General features: G+C 37.7%; 1 protein-coding gene across 2 annotated transcripts in view; it reads left to right on the top strand.

Moving 5' to 3' along the window:
• KAT7 (lysine acetyltransferase 7) overlaps nt 1-20,568 on the top strand; it is a 30,496-nt gene extending 9,928 nt beyond the window's left edge. Inside the window, exons 6-15 of one of the 2 annotated variants that reach the window (XM_074261191.1) lie at nt 129-218; nt 2,841-2,939; nt 5,987-6,097; nt 11,123-11,314; nt 13,206-13,295; nt 14,735-14,875; nt 15,722-15,815; nt 16,932-17,078; nt 17,719-17,825; nt 18,730-20,568. In XM_074261191.1, the coding sequence (XP_074117292.1) occupies nt 129-218; nt 2,841-2,939; nt 5,987-6,097; nt 11,123-11,314; nt 13,206-13,295; nt 14,735-14,875; nt 15,722-15,815; nt 16,932-17,078; nt 17,719-17,825; nt 18,730-18,831 (1,173 nt within the window). In that variant the 3' untranslated portion in view covers nt 18,832-20,568. The remainder of the gene's footprint in view (nt 1-128; nt 219-2,840; nt 2,940-5,986; nt 6,098-11,122; nt 11,315-13,205; nt 13,296-14,734; nt 14,876-15,721; nt 15,816-16,931; nt 17,079-17,718; nt 17,826-18,729) is intronic. The other variant, XM_074261192.1, reaches the window with a different exon arrangement.
• The last annotated feature ends 783 nt before the right edge of the window (nt 20,569-21,351 follow it).

Raw genomic sequence — 21,351 nt, 5'->3', positions numbered from 1 at the left:
GCTATGTAAATTCAGGACCTATTATTAAAATTTATTTCTATGCTTCAGATGATTTGTAGTCTGAACTTTTTATAATGCCTACTCTCACAGTGTGCATAATGGTAGTTGGGGGTTTTTTTCCCTTCCAGGTAAGAGCACAGAGCAGGGATAAGCAGATAGAAGAGAGAATGCTATCCCACAGGCAAGATGACAACAATAGGCATGCAACCAGGCACCAGGTGAGTGCCTTACTAGCGTAATGGCCACTCGTGATTTTGTGACACGTTCCAGGTCTCCTCTGGAGCTTAATATTTGCAGCTAGCTTTGGGCCTCGCCCATATTAGATGCAGTTCATGTTTGATGACCAAGGTACTGCACTTGTCCATGGCTTCCTATGTGCTTATATTTGATTGGCTTCTAACACTTTGCTGCACATTTGTTTAAGAAATGTATAAACATTAGAAAAGGCTTTGTAAACTGTAAAGCACTGTATAAATGTCAGCTGTCAACTTTCTAACTCACAAAGCAGTTGTGAGAAAAACAATAATTTACTATAAGAACTCCACTCCCCAAATATTTATATATTTAGTTTTGTGATTTTATTCCCTGACTGGTGGGATCCATGGGGTAGGAATTATACTGAATTATAATTCAGTTTTCTTTAGAATTTAGAATTTAAAAGTATTTTAAGTGATCCCATTTGATTTTCATAGAAACCTTATGGAGTAATTAATGCAGTAGTGTTGTCATTCTTAATTTTATATATGTAAAGGCAGACTTTTTCAGCAAATATTTATAACTCTATATAGGACTGGAAATTCAAAATTGAAAACTGAGATATTTTCTGCCTTTGAAGACCTTAAATCCCCCCCCTCCCCCAAGGCTGGGGTTAAGTAACTTGCCCAGGGTCACACAGCTAGGAAGTGTTAAGTGTCTGAGACTAGATTTGAACTCGGGTCCTCCTGAATTCAAATCTGGTACTCTATCCACTGTGCCACTTAGCTGCCCCATAAGACCTTAAATTTTAGTGTCAGAAATGAGATGTATATATAAATAATTAATACAGATCAGGAAATTACTAAGTGTATAAGAAAATTAAAAACCAGGGACAAAAGCAGATGGAGAAGAGATGGATCACTTCTAATGGGGACATCAAGAAAAGTTTTGCACAAGACATCATAGCCAAGCTATATTTTGAAGGAACAGAAGGATATCAACAAGTAGAGATGATTGAGGTTCTGAGGGGTGGATAGGTAAGTCTGTGTGGAATTTGTATCAAGCATGGGGTCAGAGTACAGAGGCTGACAATGGAAGCATGTGATAGGGACACATAGCCTGGTGTGACTGAAGGTTATGCTGTGAAATAGAACCGAGGGAGTAGTTTTGAGCTTAATTGGAAAAGGTTAGGCAAAAAAGTTTGTATTTTATTCGTAGGAAGTTGAAAGAAGTGAAGTTTTTTGAACAGGGAAGTAAAATCATGAAAAATACTAAACTACATTAAATAAAAATAAAATACAATTATCTCTTCCACATTCCCTATTCCAGTTTCGCTATTTCGTGGGTCAACATAAGAAATTAAAAGGGAATTTTTTTTTGGAGTTTTGCAGAAATTGTAGATGATACCAGAAGGCTAGTAGTAGACAACACGAAACAATTTAGAAATTCAAATTCATAAAACATATGTACAGTATTATATGATGTCAACATATTTTTAATACCATAATAATTCAGACTTTTCTGATACAAAGGGAGGGCTGAAAAATTTACACTGATTTTTTAGATCATGGAGGTGCGATGATCCTAATCCCCTTGATGTGGAAAGGATAATTGTAAATTAGTGAGATTACAATGGTAGTGACATAAGGGATATAATGTTGAGAAAAGAGATTGGCAATAGGAAGATCAGACTGCTCTTAACAATTATTTGAGAAGTGATAATGATGCAAACTAGGATGATTGAAACAAATACAAGCAATAATGTAAGTAGATTTGTTAAGATTGGATGAAGGATAATGAAAGGGAGGTGGAAGTAAAAGATGGCCCCAAAGTTCTGGGGCAAACTGTACAAAGTTAGTAAAGAATGTTCTGAATGGGAGATGGCATTTTTGATGTCACTGGGATGTTCAGTTGGATATATTCATCGAGTACTTGGAGAATCACAGCTGGAGACAGATTTGGGAGTCATCTTTAAATATAGGGTGATAATTGAAACTCTGGGAGTGAATTAGATTCAACCAAAGTGGGTACCAGAGAAAAGGAGAACAGAGAACATACTAATCAGAGAGGTAGCTGGAGAACCAGGAGAAAATAAAATTGAAGTCGCAGGAAGAAAAGGTGATCATTTGATCACAGTTGGGAAGGAAGTCCAGGATTGTTGTAAATGATAATGGAGGAAATGATAAATGTGTCTGTGTCTGTGTCCATATATATGTGTCTGTATATTTATATTATGTATGTATGCATATATATCTCTGTGTATATCTATGTATGTATGCATATATGTGTGTTTGTATATCTGGGCTTATATTCATATGTGTGCACATGAGTGTATGCATGTGTATGTCTAATGCATATATGTCTATGTATGTCTGTATGTCTGCATATATGTGTGCATATCTGTATATTTGCATATGTGTATCTGTGCATGTATCTGCATATGTACATATATGTGTCTGTATATCTGTATCTGCATGTGCACCACTTTGAATTTTAAAATTTGCCACAAAGATTCACAAAGTAACTGTTCTACACAGTTATCCCCTTGTTTGGATACCATCTCAGTGCATTCCATGTCTTCATAGTTAGTGTGATTCCAAATTTGAATTTGTTCAATTTCATAATTTTCTTGTGCTCCTTTCCAGGCACCAACAGAAAGGCAGCTTCGGTATAAGGAGAAGGTGGCTGAGCTCAGGAAGAAGAGGAATTCTGGACTGAGCAAAGAGCAGAAGGAGAAATATATGGTAAGATAGTAAAGTCATTATTTTACTAAAACATTGTGAGACATTTAATATCTTTGATTCTAAGCATTCCTTGCTTGCTATACTTTCTGTTTGAAATTACCTAAAAGTGTATGGATTCAAGATCACTGAAAGTCAGCAGAAGTTACTCTTAAACTCAGTACCAGGGTTATTGATGCTGGGAAAGAAGGTAAATGGAACATAGTGTAATGGCAGAAATTAGATATGGTTCCACACTTAACACCACATATCAAGATAAGATCAAAAGGGGTCCATGATTTAGGCATAAAGAATGAGATCATAAATAGATTAGAGGAACAGAGGATAGTCTACCTCTCAGACCTGTGGAGGAGGAAGGAATTTTTGGCCAGAGGAGAACTAGAGATCATTATTGATCACAAAATAGAAGATTTTGATTACATCAAACTAAAAAGTTTCTGTGCAAACAAGATTAGAAGGGAAGTAACAAATTGGGAAAATATTTTTACAGTTAAAGGTTCTGATAAAGGTCTCATTTCCAAAATATATAGAGAACTGACCCTAATTTATAAGAAATCAAACCATTCTCCAATTGATAAATGGTCAAAGGATGTGAACAGACAATTCTCAGATGATGAAATTGAAATTATATCCATTCATATGAAAGAGTGTTCCAAATCACTACTGATCAGAGAAATGCAAATTAACACAACTCTGAGATACCACTACACACCTGTCAGATTGGCTAAGATGACAGGAACAAATAAGATGAATGTAAGAGGGGATGTGGGAAAACTGGGATACTAATACATTGTTGGTGGAGTTGTGAAAGAATCCAGCCATTCTGTAGAGCAATCTGGAACTATGCCCAAAAAGTTATCAAACTGTGCATACTCTTTGACCCAGCATTGCTGTTATTGGGATTATATCCCAAAGAAATGCTAAAGAGGGGAAAGGGACCTGTGTGTGCCAAAATGTTTGTGGCAGCTCTTTTCGTAGTGGCTAGAAACTGGAAGATGAATGGATGTCCATCAATTGGAGAATGGTTGGGTAAATTATGGTATATGAAGGTCATGGAATATTATTGCTCTGTAAGAAATGACCAGCAGGATGAATTCAGAGAGGTTTGGAGAGACTTACATGAACTGATGCTGAGTGAAATGAGCAGAACCAGAAGATCACTATACACTTCAACAATGATACTGTATGGAGATGTATTCTGATGGAAGTGGAAATCTTCAACATAAAGAAGATCCAACTCACTTCCAGTTGATCAATGATGGACAGAAATAACTACACCCAGAGAAGGAACACTGGGAAGTGAATGTAAACTGTTAGCACTACTGTCTATCTACCCAGGTTACTTATACTTTCGGAATCCAATACTCAACGTGCAACAAGAAAATTGGATTTACACACATATTGTATCTAGGTTATACTGTAACACATGTAAAATGTATGGGATTGCCTGTCATCTAGGGGAGGGAGTAGAGGAAGGGAGGGGAAAATTTGGAAAAATGAATACAAGGGATAATGTCATAAAAAAAAATTACTCATGCATATATACTGTCAAAAAATTTATAATTATTAAATTAATTAAAAAAAAAAAAAGAACAATGTAATGTTTGGGTCTAAAGAACTGTGAATAATCAGCACAAGTCATTCCTGTTATTAGGAAAACAATCCTTTCTTGGTTCTGTCATTCCTTTAAACTGTCATCCTTGAAAAAGCTGTCCTAGCTCTTTGCCTCTACTTGTTTTTTCACTGTGTCCTCAACCCACAGGAGCCTTCCTTTACACCTCATCATTCCACTGAACCAGTTCACTCCAACCTAGCAGTGATCTCTTAGACCAAATCCAATGACTGTTCTCAGTCTTCTCAACTCACTGCAGCTTTTGACAAGGTCCACCATGTGTCCTCCCAGATAGTCCCTCCCCTGTAGATTTTCATAATACTGTTCTCTCTTGGTTTTGCTCATTAATCTCCTTTGTTAGGTTATCCATATGCTGTCCTCTAACCTCAAATCTCTGCCCTAGGTCCCTTTTCTTTTTATGTCTGTTCTTTCTTTTTTTGGTAACTTTATCAATTCCCATGAGTTCATTTATTTCTCTGCAGATGATTTCCAGGATTATATTTTCAGCCCTAGTCTCTCTCCACTTCCACTTGTCCATTGGATATAAATATTCTACTTATTCTAAGTAGCTCAAACTCAACAATCCCAAATTGAAATCATTATTTCCCTCTTCTCCCAAAGCTCTTTTTTCATTTCCTTTTTTTTTTTTTTTTTTTTTTTAATCAGGAGCATCACCATCTTCTAGTCAACAAGATTCATGACTTTGGAGTCCTTTTCATTTCCTCACTCTTGTTTACGTAACATATTTCAGTTGCTAAAACTTGATTCTACCTTTACAATATCTTAGCTGGCTACCTCCACTTGAATGGCCACTCTCAACTCTCACTTAGGCTACTGCAGTAGCCTTCTAATTACTTTCTTGGTCTCAGTTCTCTCTCTTTAAAATAATCTTTCATACAGCTGCCAGAGTGTTCTTAAAACATAAATCTCATCCTGTTGTTATTGCTCAACTTGGCTTCACATTAGCTTTAAAATCAAATACAGACACTGCCCTTTGGCAGTTAAAGTCCTTCACAGCATGGCTTCAACCTTATTGTCAATTATTCCTTTGTATGTACTCTTTGGTCTGGCTAGATTAGCTTTCTTCTTGTATCTCTCATATCCTCTTCTACCTCCTGTCTCTAAATCTTTGTACTAAAGCACTTTGTACTGCTTAGAACCTTAGCTCCCTTCAGAGCTCAACTCATCAACTGTCTCTTATGTGAGGCCTTTCCTGATCTCTTACCCTCAGTCCCCACCCTAGTTGCCTCTTGAGTTTTGTCCTCACTTAGGGTATATGACTTTAAGGTTGACATATCTAGCTCATGATGTTGGATCATTAGGTCCTTAAAAAAAAAAAAAGATTACTAATGGCTCTGGCAGACTTGGATTGAGAAGGTTTGTGAGTCCAAGGACCAGAAGCCTGGAGGTGTCATAACTGTCTTTTGGTGTTTTTTAGGAGCACAGACAAACGTATGGAAGTACCCGGGAGCCTCTCCTGGAAAACCTGACCAGCGAGTATGATTTGGACCTTTTCCGAAGGGCACAAGCTCGAGCATCAGAGGATTTGGTGAGTCTCATACCCCCCTAGGAAGTCAACAGTCACTAAGGAAAGGATACTTAGAAACATCTATGAAGAGTGATTGGAGATCTATTTGATCCAGAGCCAAAATAGAATACATTTTTCATTAATATAAAAAGACTTTTTTTGATCACTATTGAGTTTATTGTTACCACAGAATTATGTATTTCCAAAGCGCTGTTTGTTTGTATTCCCATTAATAATCCTTTCATCATTTAATTTTTATGCCTCGAATAGAATTGTTTAGCAGTGTTAAGAAAATTCTGTTAATTTTTTTTGTGGGAGATTGAAAATAGACTTTAAAGAGTAGGTGTGTTCCAAAGTTGACCTTAATGTGAAATGAATTCTCTTTGCCTGTTGTCTTCATGGGGTATAGAGAACAGTGGGGGGAATTTCCTAATAGATTCTGCTTTACATTTTGAAATGTAAAGAAGTTGGCTTCATGGTAATAGCCACGTTGCTGGGAAAACCTTCCTCATTTGTCTTCTTGCTCACTTTTCAACACTTTGGCATCTAAAAGCCAGTTCTCTGGCATGTTAGATATTTGCTGTGATCCTAGAGTAGGAATCTAGCCTAGGAGCATCACTGCTGTACAATGGCACTTCTGGAACTTCACACTCTTTCCCCACTTTGGCATCTGACACTTGGATGTATATTTTCTTTTTCCTTTCTTTTCTCCATTCCCTAAACCCGGAGAATGCTACAGTTTCCCTAGTACTAAGAATTGTATGTCTAGAGCTAGGTGGGATCTTAGGGATGGTTTAGACTGATTCCTTCAATCTGTAGTTGAGGAAATTGAGGCCAAAGAGATGAAATTATTTTCCTGAGGTCATGTGAGTAGTAAAGAGCCTTGCTTCTGGAGCTGGAACACCTGCGCTCCAGTCACATCTCTGATATTTATTAGTTTTGCCACCTTACGTATTTATTAGCTTTGCTACCTAAGTAGTAACTCACTTAGCTTCTCTGAGCCTCAGTTTCTTCATCTTTAAAATGAGGTAGTTGGACCAGATGGCCTCTGAGGTCTTTTGTTGACTCCAAAGCCATGGCATTCCACTCCTATCACTTTGGTATCACTAGAACTAAGTCAGGCTATGACAGTAACATCTAGAGGTGAGTTTTTCTATCTAAAATCCTATAAACTGTTTTAATTGGAACATTGGAGCATTTTGTAGGTAAGGAAATTTAGAAAGTTTAGGTGACTTATGTAAAATCATACAGCTTGCTGGAAAGAGAGCAGATATTTAAACCTACTCACCTAATCCCCAGTCCATAGTGCTTCCTTTTTCTACTGTATTATGACAACTGTATAGTCTAGATGAAAATTACTGGGAACTTAGATAAAATGCATAATTTCCCTATTTTGTCCTTGTTTAAAATTTGATACATAAAATTTATTCAGAATGATATTGTATTTAGGGCTGTTCTTAAATATGGGGGTGATATGATTGGCGTCTGAGCATAATCTTTTTCCTTAACTTTATTTTTAATGAGGTTGAGACTCTTCTGCTAATTTCAAGTTTTTCATTGAATTCATCTCAGTGCTAGGATCATCTCACAGGACTGGAAGGTATCTCCTGATAAGCATTAATTTCTGAGCTCTGCAGTCTTTCTAAAATAAAGTCAAGGAAAGATATCAAGCTAGCTTATACCTTCTGTTCTTCTAGATTTGCTAGATCTTGGACCTAGTTATTGGTTTAGAATTAGGTAAATGCTGCCAAGATCACACCAAAAGTATTATTTCAAATACTATTTTTTCCATAGAGTTACTAAAAGATTGTTCCTTTTTTTTTTTCCCTCCCAAATTAGGTTTTATTAATAAAACAGGTAAAAACTGATTTGTCAATCTTCACATAGAACTGTAGATGAAGCTGAAAAAACAAGGCCCCATTTTAGAACACAGTGCATCAAATGCAAGTGCTTTGGTTCTTCTGCCTAATTACTTGGGATTGTCATATTTATTTCCATTTACAAAATGCAAAACCTTCAAAGCCAAGGCTTTTGCATTCACTTAGCTAAAAGATTTTTCTAATAAGCTTGTTGTATTAATCCCTTTCCCTTAGTGATGATATTATTATAGACTGTATGTTAAAGACAAGGAGCATCATTGAGCTAATGGTAGTTCACTTTTTGTACCTCTTCAGTGGTAATGCTGTCAAGTACTCTCTGTTGTATCTCAAACAGAAAAATCTATACAAACTCTCAAAGTCACACATTAAAATAAGTTACAAAGATCTTGGAGTGAAGAGGCATAAAGAGTTATTGGGGGAAGGTAGGAAAGAAGATGATGTATGTAGAAACACCATCCATATCCCAGAGAATGGGTTTATAAATTGGGAATGTCACCAATAGAACAAATATAATAAGTCTACATAGAAGCAATTTTGGACTACTAAAACCACAATTATAATGTGATTTTACTCTGTATTAATAAGGTTGATTTAATTATCTGAGTCATTATAATGTGATATTTATCAGAAGGTAGGTAAGAAGATATTTTTATTAGAGAATTTAATTTCTAGATGACTGTCAGTTAATTCAATACAAATTTAAATTTTTATTGAAATAATATTAGTTTGGATTCGTGAAATATCCTTACACTAGAAGGAGTCACAGACATTTTAAAACAAAATAGAGGAGAATAAGCTTATTTTTACACCCTAAATGGGCCACACATAAGTATTTGATAGGTAATTTCATATTTAATGTTTTGGAGAGGAAGATAATGCTAACATCATAGTTTTCTCACAGAACCACTATTGTAGTATGAAAAACACAAGTATTTCTCAGCTTATAATTTGGAAAAAAACCTTGCTTTCACTAGATTAAAACAACAAACCACATTTTGGAATAACATAGGCAACCTTTGTCTTATGTTTTTGTCATCTGAGCTATGTGGTCACAGGAAATATCCTTTTTTCCTGCTGGCTTTTTTTTTTTTTTTTTCCTTTTCTTTTTCCCTTCTGTTGACTGTTGCATAGTACCATAAATGCTTACCTTTCTTTCCTCTTATATATACTTACTAATCTCTGTATGTGTGCATCCTTGATTGTTACTTCAAATTGGGATCACATATGAGGTATCAGAAAGGAAACAAAAGGATTAGGCACCTCCTTAGGCATCTCTCCTATTCCTGTCTTCCTTCCCAGTCAAGTTGTATCAGTCCAGAGTTTCTACTATTCTTATGATAAAATCCTAGGTTTACTTATTTGAAGTAAAATTCTTAAAGTTCTAAAAAACTGTGGTGTTTTAGGTCAGCAGTGAGAATGATTCTGTTTTGTATTTGGACAAACGAGAGAAGACTTTTTGAAAAATGGTACCAGTAGAAAGGGAAGCAGATAGGCCAGTATTAGGTGTCCACAGGGGGAAAAAAGGATTCCAGCCTAGGCCTAAGAAAGGCTCCTGGATGTTTTCCTTGACAGAACGGTCCTTGTCTCCAGTTTTCTGTAGCCTCCCATCTCTTACTTCGTTCACTTCTTTCCTTCTTGTTTCTGTAGTGTGGAGCTAAGGGAGTGAGTCCTACTGTTTGGCAGGTTGAAAGACTAAGGGCTTGGATGGTAGGAAGAGGGAAGGGAAATATTTTGAAAAGAAATATCTTTTTAGTAATTAGAACTTTGAATGTGTTTTTCTAAAGAAAAATTGTTATACTTTGTATTAATACCAATGATAGCATAGTATTTTTAGAATAGTACCCTTATTTATGCTTTACATTTTGACTAGCGTGTTTTTATAGGAAAATGACTTCTAAAGTTTATACAATGAAACATATTAGATTGCTTTACCCTCTCAGGGAGAAGGGAGGAGAGGAAGAAATGGCAAGACTTTGGAATTCAAAACTTTAGTAAAAATAGTATTTACATGTAATTGGGGGAAAAAAATATAATTTTAAAAAAATTTATGCAGTGACAAATCTACCCACAGCCTTTTAAAACATAATCCTTTTGCAAGATGGGAACTGTATAATTCTGCAATATATTACATTTTTCTCTTTCCTAGGCTATCTTTCGTATTCTTCCTTCGTGATTTAGGGTTTTTATGAACCATCAAAGCTGTGTACATCCAGTGATGCCTTTGGGGGAATTGTTAGATAGTGCTGTTAGGGCCATTTGTCCCTCAATAGAGTGCCTTCAAATGACTGTCTCCTTGTGAGTTGGAGTATTCCTGTGATCTGCAGGGACTGTAAGTGTTGCAGGATTGGGTCTTTCCCTTTCAAAGATCCTAAAATGCTAGGTGATGATGTGTTGGTATTTTTCTCTCTGTTCTGTCATGGTCATTTCTTGTTCATTCTTTTTTCTGTCAGTAGATTTGTTTTTGTCCTGGTGACACTTAGAAGGCCCATGTGAAATTGTGCAAAACATTTTCATAAAAGCCTTGTTAGTAGGTAGTCTTTTGGAAGCCTGGTAAAATTTTAGTACTTTCAAGTAAGAGAGAACCAAGAGGTTTAAATATAAATCTTAAGTTGTTAGAGGAAAGGTGCTCATTTTCTGAGATTCTGTCCTCTAGGGGGTGGAACTTTCATGGCTTTCCTTTTACTTCTTCCTTTATTCTTCTTTTCATGTTGATCTTAACATATAGCTAGTTAGACATGTTATTTTACAGCCATTTCTCAGCTACAATAATTGGGGGGGTAATTTAACACCAAGAATCGAGTATCATTTGGGATTTTGGATTGCTGGATGTATATTTAGTGATTAGATCTTTCATATTTCATTTTAGTTCATTTTATTGGGTTCCACTAATATAAGGACCTTTCATTCTGATGAATGAATGTTAGATTGAAATAAAATACTTGTAGTACAAAGATAATATAAATGTAGAGATGATATCCATACACTATGCGTGTATAGTTAGTCAGTTATGTTTGTCTCCACCTATATCTCCACCTACAAGGGCTTTAATATAGATAGCACAAGTACAGTGTTATGTATAATCAATTTTTACGGGTTTTTGGATATTGATGATTATGATGATATTGAATTTGAGATTTCCTCTGTCATATTTCCTTTCTTGATATAGGAGAAGTTGCGACTGCAGGGCCAAATCACAGAAGGCAGCAACATGATTAAAACAATTGCCTTTGGCCGATATGAGTTGGATACCTGGTACCATTCGCCCTATCCAGAAGAGTACGCACGCCTGGGACGGCTCTATATGTGCGAATTCTGTCTCAAATACATGAAGAGCCAAACAATACTTCGACGACACATGGTAAGTCTCTTTACTATCAGATGCATTAGAACTAGCATTAAATTATTTATATTAAAAAGAGGTCTAGGCATTTGAAATCTATGGATAATATTTACCTAATAAGGCTTAAAGAATAGGTTAATTCCAACCCAGAAGGATGCAGTTTGTGACATAGGTGCCATTGAGTAGTATCAGAGGAAGTTATTTATGCTCTCCTTATAATCTGTGATTGTTTGTTTTCCTTTTCTTTTGTTGATCTGCTTATTTTCCCTTTTTTCTCTTTTTACATACACACACACACACACACACACACACACACACACACACACACACAGCAGTTAGCAGCATTACTCGGCCTCATTAGTAGTATTTAGGCCTAAAGAGTTTTCACTCATCATTATGATAACTAACATGTGTATGGTTCTTTAAGGTTTTGTAAAGCGCTTCTCAAATTATCTCACTTATGTCCTCATAACAACCTAGCAAGGAAGGTGCTATTATCATCACCTTTATTTTATAGATGAGGAGACTTAAGGATGTGAGGGTAAGTGACTTGTTCAGAATATCTGATATACTTAATAAACATTTTTGGTAGGATTCAAACTCATCTTTCTGACTTCAAGGCTAGCATTCTTTCACTGATCCACTTAGCAAGTGGATGAAGGCATAGAACTTGAAGTGTGTTTGACCTCTGCTTCTATTTTCACACACAGATGAATTTAAAAACTGGGTTATCTTGTGGTAAAACTGAAGCCAGTGTTTTGCATATCTTTTGGTCCTTCAAAACAGAAAAGGATTTGATAGCATTTATATTGTGACTGTCACACATAATACTATAGGTATGAACTTCTCAAGAGATCTCTAATTCTAGTTTAGAAATTTTAAAAGTTTTGCTACATTGAGTTTCAACACATCTACCATTTCCTAATAACCTATTCCCTAGTATTTGATCATTAAAAACTTAAGACCATTTAATATAATGATTGCAATTGATAGCACGGGTAACACTTCCTTTTAAAGGCATTTCCAGCAACACAGAAGATAAAAGTTGTGACTTTTCTCCGGTTATAGAGCTAGAAGAACTAAGTCTAGAAGCCAGGTGGACTGATGCCTAATCTAGTATTCTTTCCTGTATTCCATGTTACACAAAAATAAGAGCACAGACGGAATCCTTTTAATAGCAAGGTTGTTCTCCATTGCACTTTAAAATATGATTGAACTTAAAAAAAAAGTTCTGTTGTACTTAACCTTTTTAGACCAGTATCTATGATACCAAAATCTTGTTGCCAATGGAATTGAATATTGGGTTGAGGATAAGAGGCAGCTAGTGCCCCCTGGTGGTCAAGGACCATTGGTTTTCCAAACTGGTTTTCAAGTATAGTATTGTCAGCCTTTTCTGAGAGTTTGCTTTTATTCTTGTGGCCAAGAAGGGCTCTTTTAATAATCATATGATTATATTATGGCTTAGTTTCCTCATTGAAAAATGGGGAACCTGTCTACTCTGTTGGGGATAGGAAGTTGCTGGTAAAGGTGATAGTGAAATGTTTGGCATTTGTAAAGTGCCAGAGATAATCTGCTTATGTATTTCCTATTGGCAGGAGGGATTTTATGTTATTGTGGGGTATTTAATTGACTTTTATGTAGTGGATGATTTTAATCTCCTGCGGCAAACAATGCCAGAAAGTTGTTGCAGTAAAAATTTAAGGAGTTTGTAGTAACTTCAGAAGCTGTTGCTTTAGAAGAAAGCCTTTTTTTGGGGGGGAGGGAAGGTGTGGAGTATAGATCAATGTTCTCCCAAAGTGTATCCAGCTGCCTTTTGGCCTTAAGCCTTATTCAGCTCAACTAATTAGCCTTAGTGTTCTCTTTAAATTTTTAGTAGCAATGTACTGATGTGAATTTCCTTTTCTTATAGGCAAAATGTGTATGGAAACATCCACCAGGAGATGAGATCTATCGTAAAGGCTCCATTTCTGTGTTTGAAGTTGATGGCAAGAAGAATAAGGTAAAAGAGGAAGTGACTGACTCGGGAGCAGAGATAGTATAATTCTCTTGGAAACAAAATAGTATTTTCTTAAAATGATACCATGTCAAAAACTAGCTCTGAAGATAAACCTTCTTTAGTTATTTCAGAACTTATTAACAGCTATGGAAGTAAGCTGTGCTGGTTTAGATAAACTTCTCCATTCATTTATTTTTCTGGAGCTTTATACTGTTAGCCTTAATACTTTACCTTTGCCCCAAGGTTTCTAATTATAAGAGCTCTTGAGCCTCCTTTTACTATATTTTCTTTTCTTCTCTGAATCAACAAGCATTTGTTAAGTGTTTTTGTTTATATATTCAGTGCTAGATATAAAGCTGGAGATAAAACAGTTCCTACTCCCAAGAAGTTTACATCCTTTCAGGGGAGATATTTGCATATAGGAGAGTATACTAAATAAATCCAGAACAAGTAGGGAGAAAAGACATTAGTAGTTGCATGTAGAAAGAGTAAAAAAAGACTTCCTTTATCAGGTGGTGTCTGAGTTGTGTCTCAGGAAGTGAAAGATCCTGTAAGGTAGAGGTGAAAAAAGACATGCATTTGAGGCACGTGTGATGGCAGGTCAAAGCCTTGGAGATAGGAATAAAGTCAAAGCAAGTTTGGTTGGACTATATAGCATGTGGGAAAGTAGATAATAAATAATGAAGTCAGAAAGATAGGTTAGGAATAAGTTGTAAGGGGCTTTAAAAGTCAATAAAAATATGAAATTATTGAGGCAATAGGGAACTTTTGGAGTTTATTGAATAAGGGAGGTATAGTATTTAGTCTATGATTGGTAGCATAGCATAGCAAGTAGGAGCTTCACTTTGATAGCATTAAGAAGAGTGGATTGGATTAAGAAGACCAGAGGCAGTAATTGCAATTAATCCAAGGGAGAGGTAATGAGAACCTGAACAAAGATGGTGGCCATGTGAGGAAAGAAAACTGGTTGTGTATGCTAAACTAAAGATATTGTAGAGGTAAAAATGGTAAGAGATTGGACGTGTGGGATGAGGGAGCAGTTAAAGAAGACATTGAATGTAGAGGAGTGATTTTGGTGGGGTAAAATAATGAATTCTGTTCTGGTTATGTTGAGTACAAGATATAGATCTCAGGGATATCTAGTTTGAAATATCCTGTGGGCAGTTGTAGATGTGAAATTAGAGTTCAGGAGTGAGTCTAGGACTAAAGATCTTTAGTTTGTGGCTTTCTCTTCCTCAGCATGCTGATCATTCTTTGGATTTTTCCTCTTAAAACTCAACTGCAGGCACTTCCCAACCATGTGACCAGAATGCCCACCTTTCATTCAATGCCCACTGTTCGATTAAGTATAATTGATATGGTTGGGTCTTAGCTTCAGTCTTAAACCTGTTAGCCTGATGACTGATGAACTATAATTCTTCTTTATATCTCTCTGCTTTCAGATATATTGCCAGAACCTCTGCCTGCTGGCCAAGCTTTTCCTGGACCATAAGACACTATATTATGATGTAGAGCCCTTCCTCTTCTATGTCATGACAGAAGCTGACAACACTGGCTGTCACCTGATTGGATACTTTTCCAAGGTTAGTATTTATAACTTGGTGTGTGAATTATGCATCTAATTATTGGGAGGAAGATATTAACCAAGTATCAGTTACTAAATCTTGGAATTATGAGACTGTCAGGATCTGTCAAAAGCTCTTCCTACAGAGACATGCCAGAGGTTATCTAGTAAAAAATGTAAATTTTTTTTATTAGAACCCCCACATTCCCTCATTTCAGGGTGTGCTTACCAAGGTTACCTGCTTATAACTGGGCCAAGGGCTCTTGCTTGGTAACTAATAAGTGCATATCTTTGTAGGATAGAGTTTTGTGGGAGGGAACATCTCCTTGATCTTTGCTTTCTTTGTAGTCTTAGGTTGGGAACTGCTTTCTAGCTCCTGAGCTGGACTCCCTTAAACTTCTTTGTGACATTGTCATTGTTTTCTTAGGGGACATGATCCAAATTCAACCTTCAAACATCTGGATTTCCCAGCTCTGAGGGAAATCTAGACTGGAGGGATTATTTTCTGTATTGCCTTCTTCCTAGTAAGCTGCCTCCTTTTGAAGTTATTTTTTAATGAGGGTAGCTGGCTGACTCATCAGTCTGCACAACATCTCCCCACTTACTACATGATGCAAAAGGGCCAGAGTCAGCCCTTTTTTGATGATGGAGTTGAAGCCTTAAATCTCCAAGCTCTGGAAACCCCTGGATTAATGGCTTGTATCATCATGGAATAGGCTAGCCAACTAGCAGAGTTAACTCTTATTCCTCCTCCCTGGTGAGCGTTATTTCCCTCATGCATCTGGCATGGCAGACTTGAGCCAACTTGTTGACTCCTTTGATTCTAGACATTTGTGATTTTCTATTTATTTTCTCTTGATTTCAGGAAAAGAATTCATTCCTCAATTACAATGTTTCCTGCATCCTCACCATGCCTCAGTACATGCGACAAGGCTATGGCAAGATGCTCATTGACTTCAGTAAGTGGGTGGTTGGTGTGTGTGTGTGTGTGTGTGTGTGTGCGCGTGCGCGCGCACATGCAGGTACATGGGCGCATGCATTTACTGATATCATGATAGTGCTGAAATGTCAGTCCATATAGCACATATTGAATACATATTGTGTTGAGTCCTGGGCATAGGTAGGGTTGAGGGAGTGAGGTAAGATTCAAAGGCTGAAAGAGATAAGAATCATAGAATTTAGATCTAGAAGGGATTTTTGAGGTGATCTTTTCCAACACACTCAGGTTTGGTATTATTTTCAGAGTTTTCCAAATGTGATGGAGACAGGTTACACATAGGAGAATGAAAATAGTGATATCTGTTTTGAGAGATTTTTATGGTGTCTAGTTGTTTGATGAACACTTGGTCTTTATGCATAGAGGTAGGAAAGGCAGTTAGTTATATCAGGAAAATATTTTACCCAGAATATTTGCTATCACCTTTTCCTTAGAGACATCGCTATGGGATCTTCCTTCGTTGGCATTCATGCTATGTATATGTAACCTTTTTTAAAGTAGCTAGCTGACTAATGGACTCTGATATTTTAATAATAAGAGCTAATGCATTTATATAATCTTTTAAAGTTTGTGGAATACTTTGCATATACTCTTTCATTTAGTACAACAACACTGTGAGGTGAGTACTATCATTATTCCCATTTTATAGCTTTGGAAACAAATCTGAGAGCTGTTGGGATTAGAGGTGTTAGGGTGACTCTTTCAGGGTCATGTGGCTGGTTGTGGTCAGGTAGGTGATAGTGGCTTTTTTGACCATAATTCTGCCAAATGTATTATTTAATATTTAAATATAAGAGTGTATAATGCTCACTGTTCATCAAATGATTTTCTTCGGTCAGAAAAGTAGACACTTCTGATTGGCTAATTAAGCTAATGAGTTTGATTATTTTCTCTCTTTCCAAGTTAAACAGTCAAAAAGATTGTTTCCTCCCACTCCTCCATCCTCAGTGAGGAGTGGGGTTTGGGATAATGTTAACTATATTTATTCATAAATTTATTCCCTGGCATCGTGTTGTCATCACTAAGGAATTCAAGTCCATAGAGAATTATTCAATTCGGATTTTGCTTTCCTTGGCAGGTTATTTGCTTTCCAAAGTAGAAGAAAAGGTTGGCTCTCCAGAACGCCCATTGTCTGATTTGGGCCTCATCAGCTACCGGAGTTACTGGAAAGAAGTGCTGCTAAGATATTTGCATAATTTTCAAGGCAAAGAAATTTCTATTAAAGGTAGGCTTCTGGAATGTGTGGAGCGGCAGTGGTCAGTGGCTTGATAGCAGAGCTAACCTTTAGCTAATAAGAGAGTGACCCTGGGAAGGTCATGGGAGTTCAGTGTGCTGGAATCTCACTTAAAGCAAAGAAGGTGGGGTACCTGCTTTAGAACCAGAGGGAGGCTTAGAGGATATTGAATCCAGTTTCCACCTAGGCCCTGAGAGATTGCTTCTTGTACCTTCATAAACTCATCAAGTTGTTAAGGGCCAACTTTTTGAATTCTTGATAAGCCATTTGTGCTGATCGTTTTTTGCACAGCCTCCAAAACACAGATTTTTTTCTGCCCAGTGTTCAAATCTGCTGGCATATGAACTATGTATAAATTATGATGAGAAAACAAAGCATAGTGGACTCCAGTTAGTGATGCTAAGGTGAGATTCTTCACTTGTTCCCTTTCACTTGTGACTCTTTTTTCCTCTACCAGCTTTCAGAACTCACTTGAAGATCACACCTTTTTAGACCTGTTAGGATTCAGTACAAAAGGCAGGATTCTGAATCCAGTTGAATTACATTTGAGGAATAAGGAAGAGAGGCATGGTGCTGATGATAGTGGTCCTCTACTCTGTGCTCATGTCCTTGTTGGAACATTGTGTTACAGAAATCAGCCAGGAGACTGCAGTGAATCCTGTGGACATTGTCAGTACCCTTCAGGCCCTTCAGATGCTCAAGTATTGGAAAGGGAAACACCTGGTTCTAAAAAGACAGGTAAGTTTTTGGGGTGTTTTTTTTGTTTTTTTTTTAACCCATTTGGGTGGAACAGTTTGTGTCTTGGGATTCAAAGGAAGATGATGTGGAATCTTAACATGCCTATAGTCAGACTTGTTCTTAGGTAAAATGTAGAAATTCTTTAAATCTTCATTTCTTTAGCTTATTATAGAGTTCTTGCTTTTTGCTTTCTCTCTTAAGTTAATCTCTTTCATTACTAGTACTTTGTTAGGTCCCCCTCTATGGTGACTAGTGTGAATTATGCAGTTTCTAAACTTTGCATCTTACAGGGATAGGAAACTTTGCTACTGGGAAATGGCCTATTTTGAGGGGGGATTTATATGCTGTGGGTCCTTGTGCTCTCAGGAATAGCTTAGATACTTTCAGTGATTACTGCCCTTATTCATCCATGACTTTAAGATAAAGAAGGGTGACATTTTCTTTTTTCTGTCTTCATTGAGAGCAAAACATGAAAAGTAGTTTTAAATGTCAACAAAAAAGTATCTAGTTATGCTTATAGGATATCTGGTTGATTTTAAACTTTTTTTTCTTCTGATTTTGAGTAATCTTTGGAATGGGAAATGGAGGGAGTATAGAGACCAAGATCCTTGTCCCATTTGCCTCGGTTGGTGACAAGCTTTGTGACCCTGGGCACAAATTTAAATTTAAGTTCTGTGAACCTCTTGCATTAGTAATAAAGAGGGGATGATACTTTACCAACCCCCCCAGAATTGTTGTGAGAATCAGATGAAAATTATGAAAGCACTGTGTAAAGCAAAAAGTCTGAACACATTGTGTATTGTGATCCTTTTAGAGATAGTTTCTGAATCAAAGAGCATGTAGGTACTATGTGTGGGGAACCAATCTGGTGAACTTGTGTCTTTCTGTTCTTTACTTCTCTCAGGACTTGATCGATGAGTGGATAGCCAAAGAGGCAAAGAGATCCAACACCAATAAGACCATGGATCCCAGCTGTTTGAAATGGACCCCTCCCAAAGGAACTTAAACTGGCTGTGGATCCCCGAGCCAGCGAACCCCCGCAGTAGGAAGCCCCCTTGGGATCTGTGTGTCCATTTCTGTGGCTGTTGTGATTGGCATGTACAGTATCCTTTGGGAAGGCCATTCCCCCTTAGGACTGTCCTGGCTCCGACCCTTTGTGTACACTGCAGACGCTGGTTCTGAGGAACTATTGTTTCGGCCTCAGTGAGGTTGCCTGGAATGCATCTGTCTTGGACTTGATTGAAGCTCCCACATAAGCACTGACCCAAGGAGTTCGGATGTGGTACTGTACCTGTCCAGTCACTGGTTCTCCCTCCTGTTTCAAGCCCCCAAGGCTGTATTGTGTCCTTTAAACTGTCTGTAACAGTGCTCCTCTTCTGGATTCTGAGCAGCATCACTCTTGTTCCCTTTTGAACTTAGTTATTTCCACCTTCACCTTGACAGTTTCCCAGGTTTCTTTCAGAGGGTCAGAAAGGAAGTGAAGATGCAGAGGGTAGGGGCAGAGGACCACAGTTAAGCCATGGTGCATTTTCACCCTGTTTTTGACATTCTTAGCTCATTTGTTTTGATTTAAGAACTTCTAACACACTTCCACCTCCCACCCCTTTTAAGAAATCCTCATCAGGCTGACCAAAGCTGGGGGTTAGTCAAGATGGAGGTTGAATTGGAGGAGAGGACGAGTTAAGCAGCACATGGTGATTTTGTGCTATAATCTGGGACCATTTCCAGGGAAGGTTACTTGTTTTGATGAAGGGGAAGGACCACTGGCCTCCCTGCCATATTGTCAGGGAAGTTCCCTGGAACAAAGAATAGAAACAATGGCCTTTCCAGACCTTACTCTCTTCCACACTGGCAGTCACCAAGACCATTTCCAGTGCTAATTATTCACTTTGTGTCTTAGCTTATTCTTCATATTCCGTACTTCTTTCTCCCCCAGTACCATTCTGGCCCAATGCAGTCTTTTGTCCTTCTTTATAGGGTCATAGTAAATGCTGGTGGGAGCACGTGCAAAACACCCTTAACTTTCACACTGGTTGCATTAACCTTGTTCCAACTTTGACAGAGGAGGAGTAAATGACAAAACAATCATTTGTCTGCTGTCGCCGTTGTGGCCATGCAAGTCAAAGTAATAGCAGCCTCCTCCGCCATACAGCTAGTTTGCTTCTCTGGCGGCAGCTCCTCACACCCTTTGAGAACAGAAGCGCTTTTATCCCGTCTGAGATGCTACCCTTCTCAGTCCCACCCCTCTTCTCTGCTCTTTCTGGTCTACAGTTCACTTCTGTTTTTGATGTTGTTAAAGTGATTTGAGGAGAGAATGAGACATTCTGGCTCACTTCTCGCCAGTTTCCATATGTGCTATCTCAGAGCAGCCTTTGATGTTTGACATGTCACCCTTGCCAACTTGGTCTCCTGCAATACTGTTGTCTTGATGTGGAGCCCTCACCACAACCCCTAACCTGTGGTCAGTCGTGCCTTGCTCCTGTCACTTCTATACACTATTTATAATCACCGTGGGTTTGTGGGGGGCTGGTTTCAAGCATGCTCAGTGGCGGCTCCCCTCCCTTTCCTCCCAGCCGCAAGCTTCTGTGTCACTCGAGATGTTGATTACAGAAGCAAGGTGGCTGGGGAATTTTCTCCTGAGGGGTATAGGCCTTTCTTATACAGAAGCTAAACCCTTTTCCAGATGTGGTAGAATGTGCGGTTCTGTATCTATTTCTCAATAAAGCATGTTCTCTGCTCAAAAGTCTCCTTTCTTGTCAAGGCTTTCCTATGGGCTGGTTTGGGGCTCTACCATGTGTTCTTTGTCAAAGACGATGCTCCGTGGTTCCCTGTTGGTAGATGGTAGATTAGGCTGTTTTTCCAGTGGTAGAATGAGGTTGTGCCAAGCTCTGTGTATCCTCTCACTTAGCTTTCCATATCTGGAAGATGGCTGATGGGTCAAAGAGGCAAGCATGTGACTCTGAAACTAGGTTTGTTTGTTTGTTTTCTCCATGTGACTGGCTTCTGTAGGAAATGAACCATGATGAGTACCAATGAGGGATGATCTTAAGATAAAACTCCTTGTGACCAGTAGAATAAGATTGTTTTTAGTTCTTTTATTTCTAAACTCTTCATTAAGATCCAATTAATCTGATTGGAAATGAAGTGAATAGGACCTAGCCATCCTTTCCCTTTCCTCATAGGAGCATAGATTTAGAGCTGAGTAGGATTTCATAGGATTTCAGTTCATCTAGTCTAATCCCTCTCATTTTATAGATGAGGAAGCTCAAAAAAACTGTTTTGCTTATGGTCAGACCAGAAGTGAGTGGCAGAATTAAGACTGAAACCTAGAAACTCTGACTAGTATAAAGTACTCTTTCCACTAAAACACCTCATATCCATTTTGTTTTAGGGTTCTTGTGAGGATTAAGTGAGACTTAGCATAGTGTCTGGCACATAGTATACGATATCTAGCTAGTAGTAGTTATTGTTATTGCTTCTCCTTCTTAGAAAAGACAGAATAATGATGTCTACTGCTTTATTTTTT

This window comes from Sminthopsis crassicaudata, chromosome 4, assembly GCF_048593235.1.
Source record: "Sminthopsis crassicaudata isolate SCR6 chromosome 4, ASM4859323v1, whole genome shotgun sequence".
Lineage (NCBI taxonomy): Eukaryota > Metazoa > Chordata > Mammalia > Dasyuromorphia > Dasyuridae > Sminthopsis > Sminthopsis crassicaudata.
The sequence above is the reverse complement of the archived record's forward strand: the minus strand, read 5'-3'. Positions and strand labels throughout refer to the sequence as shown.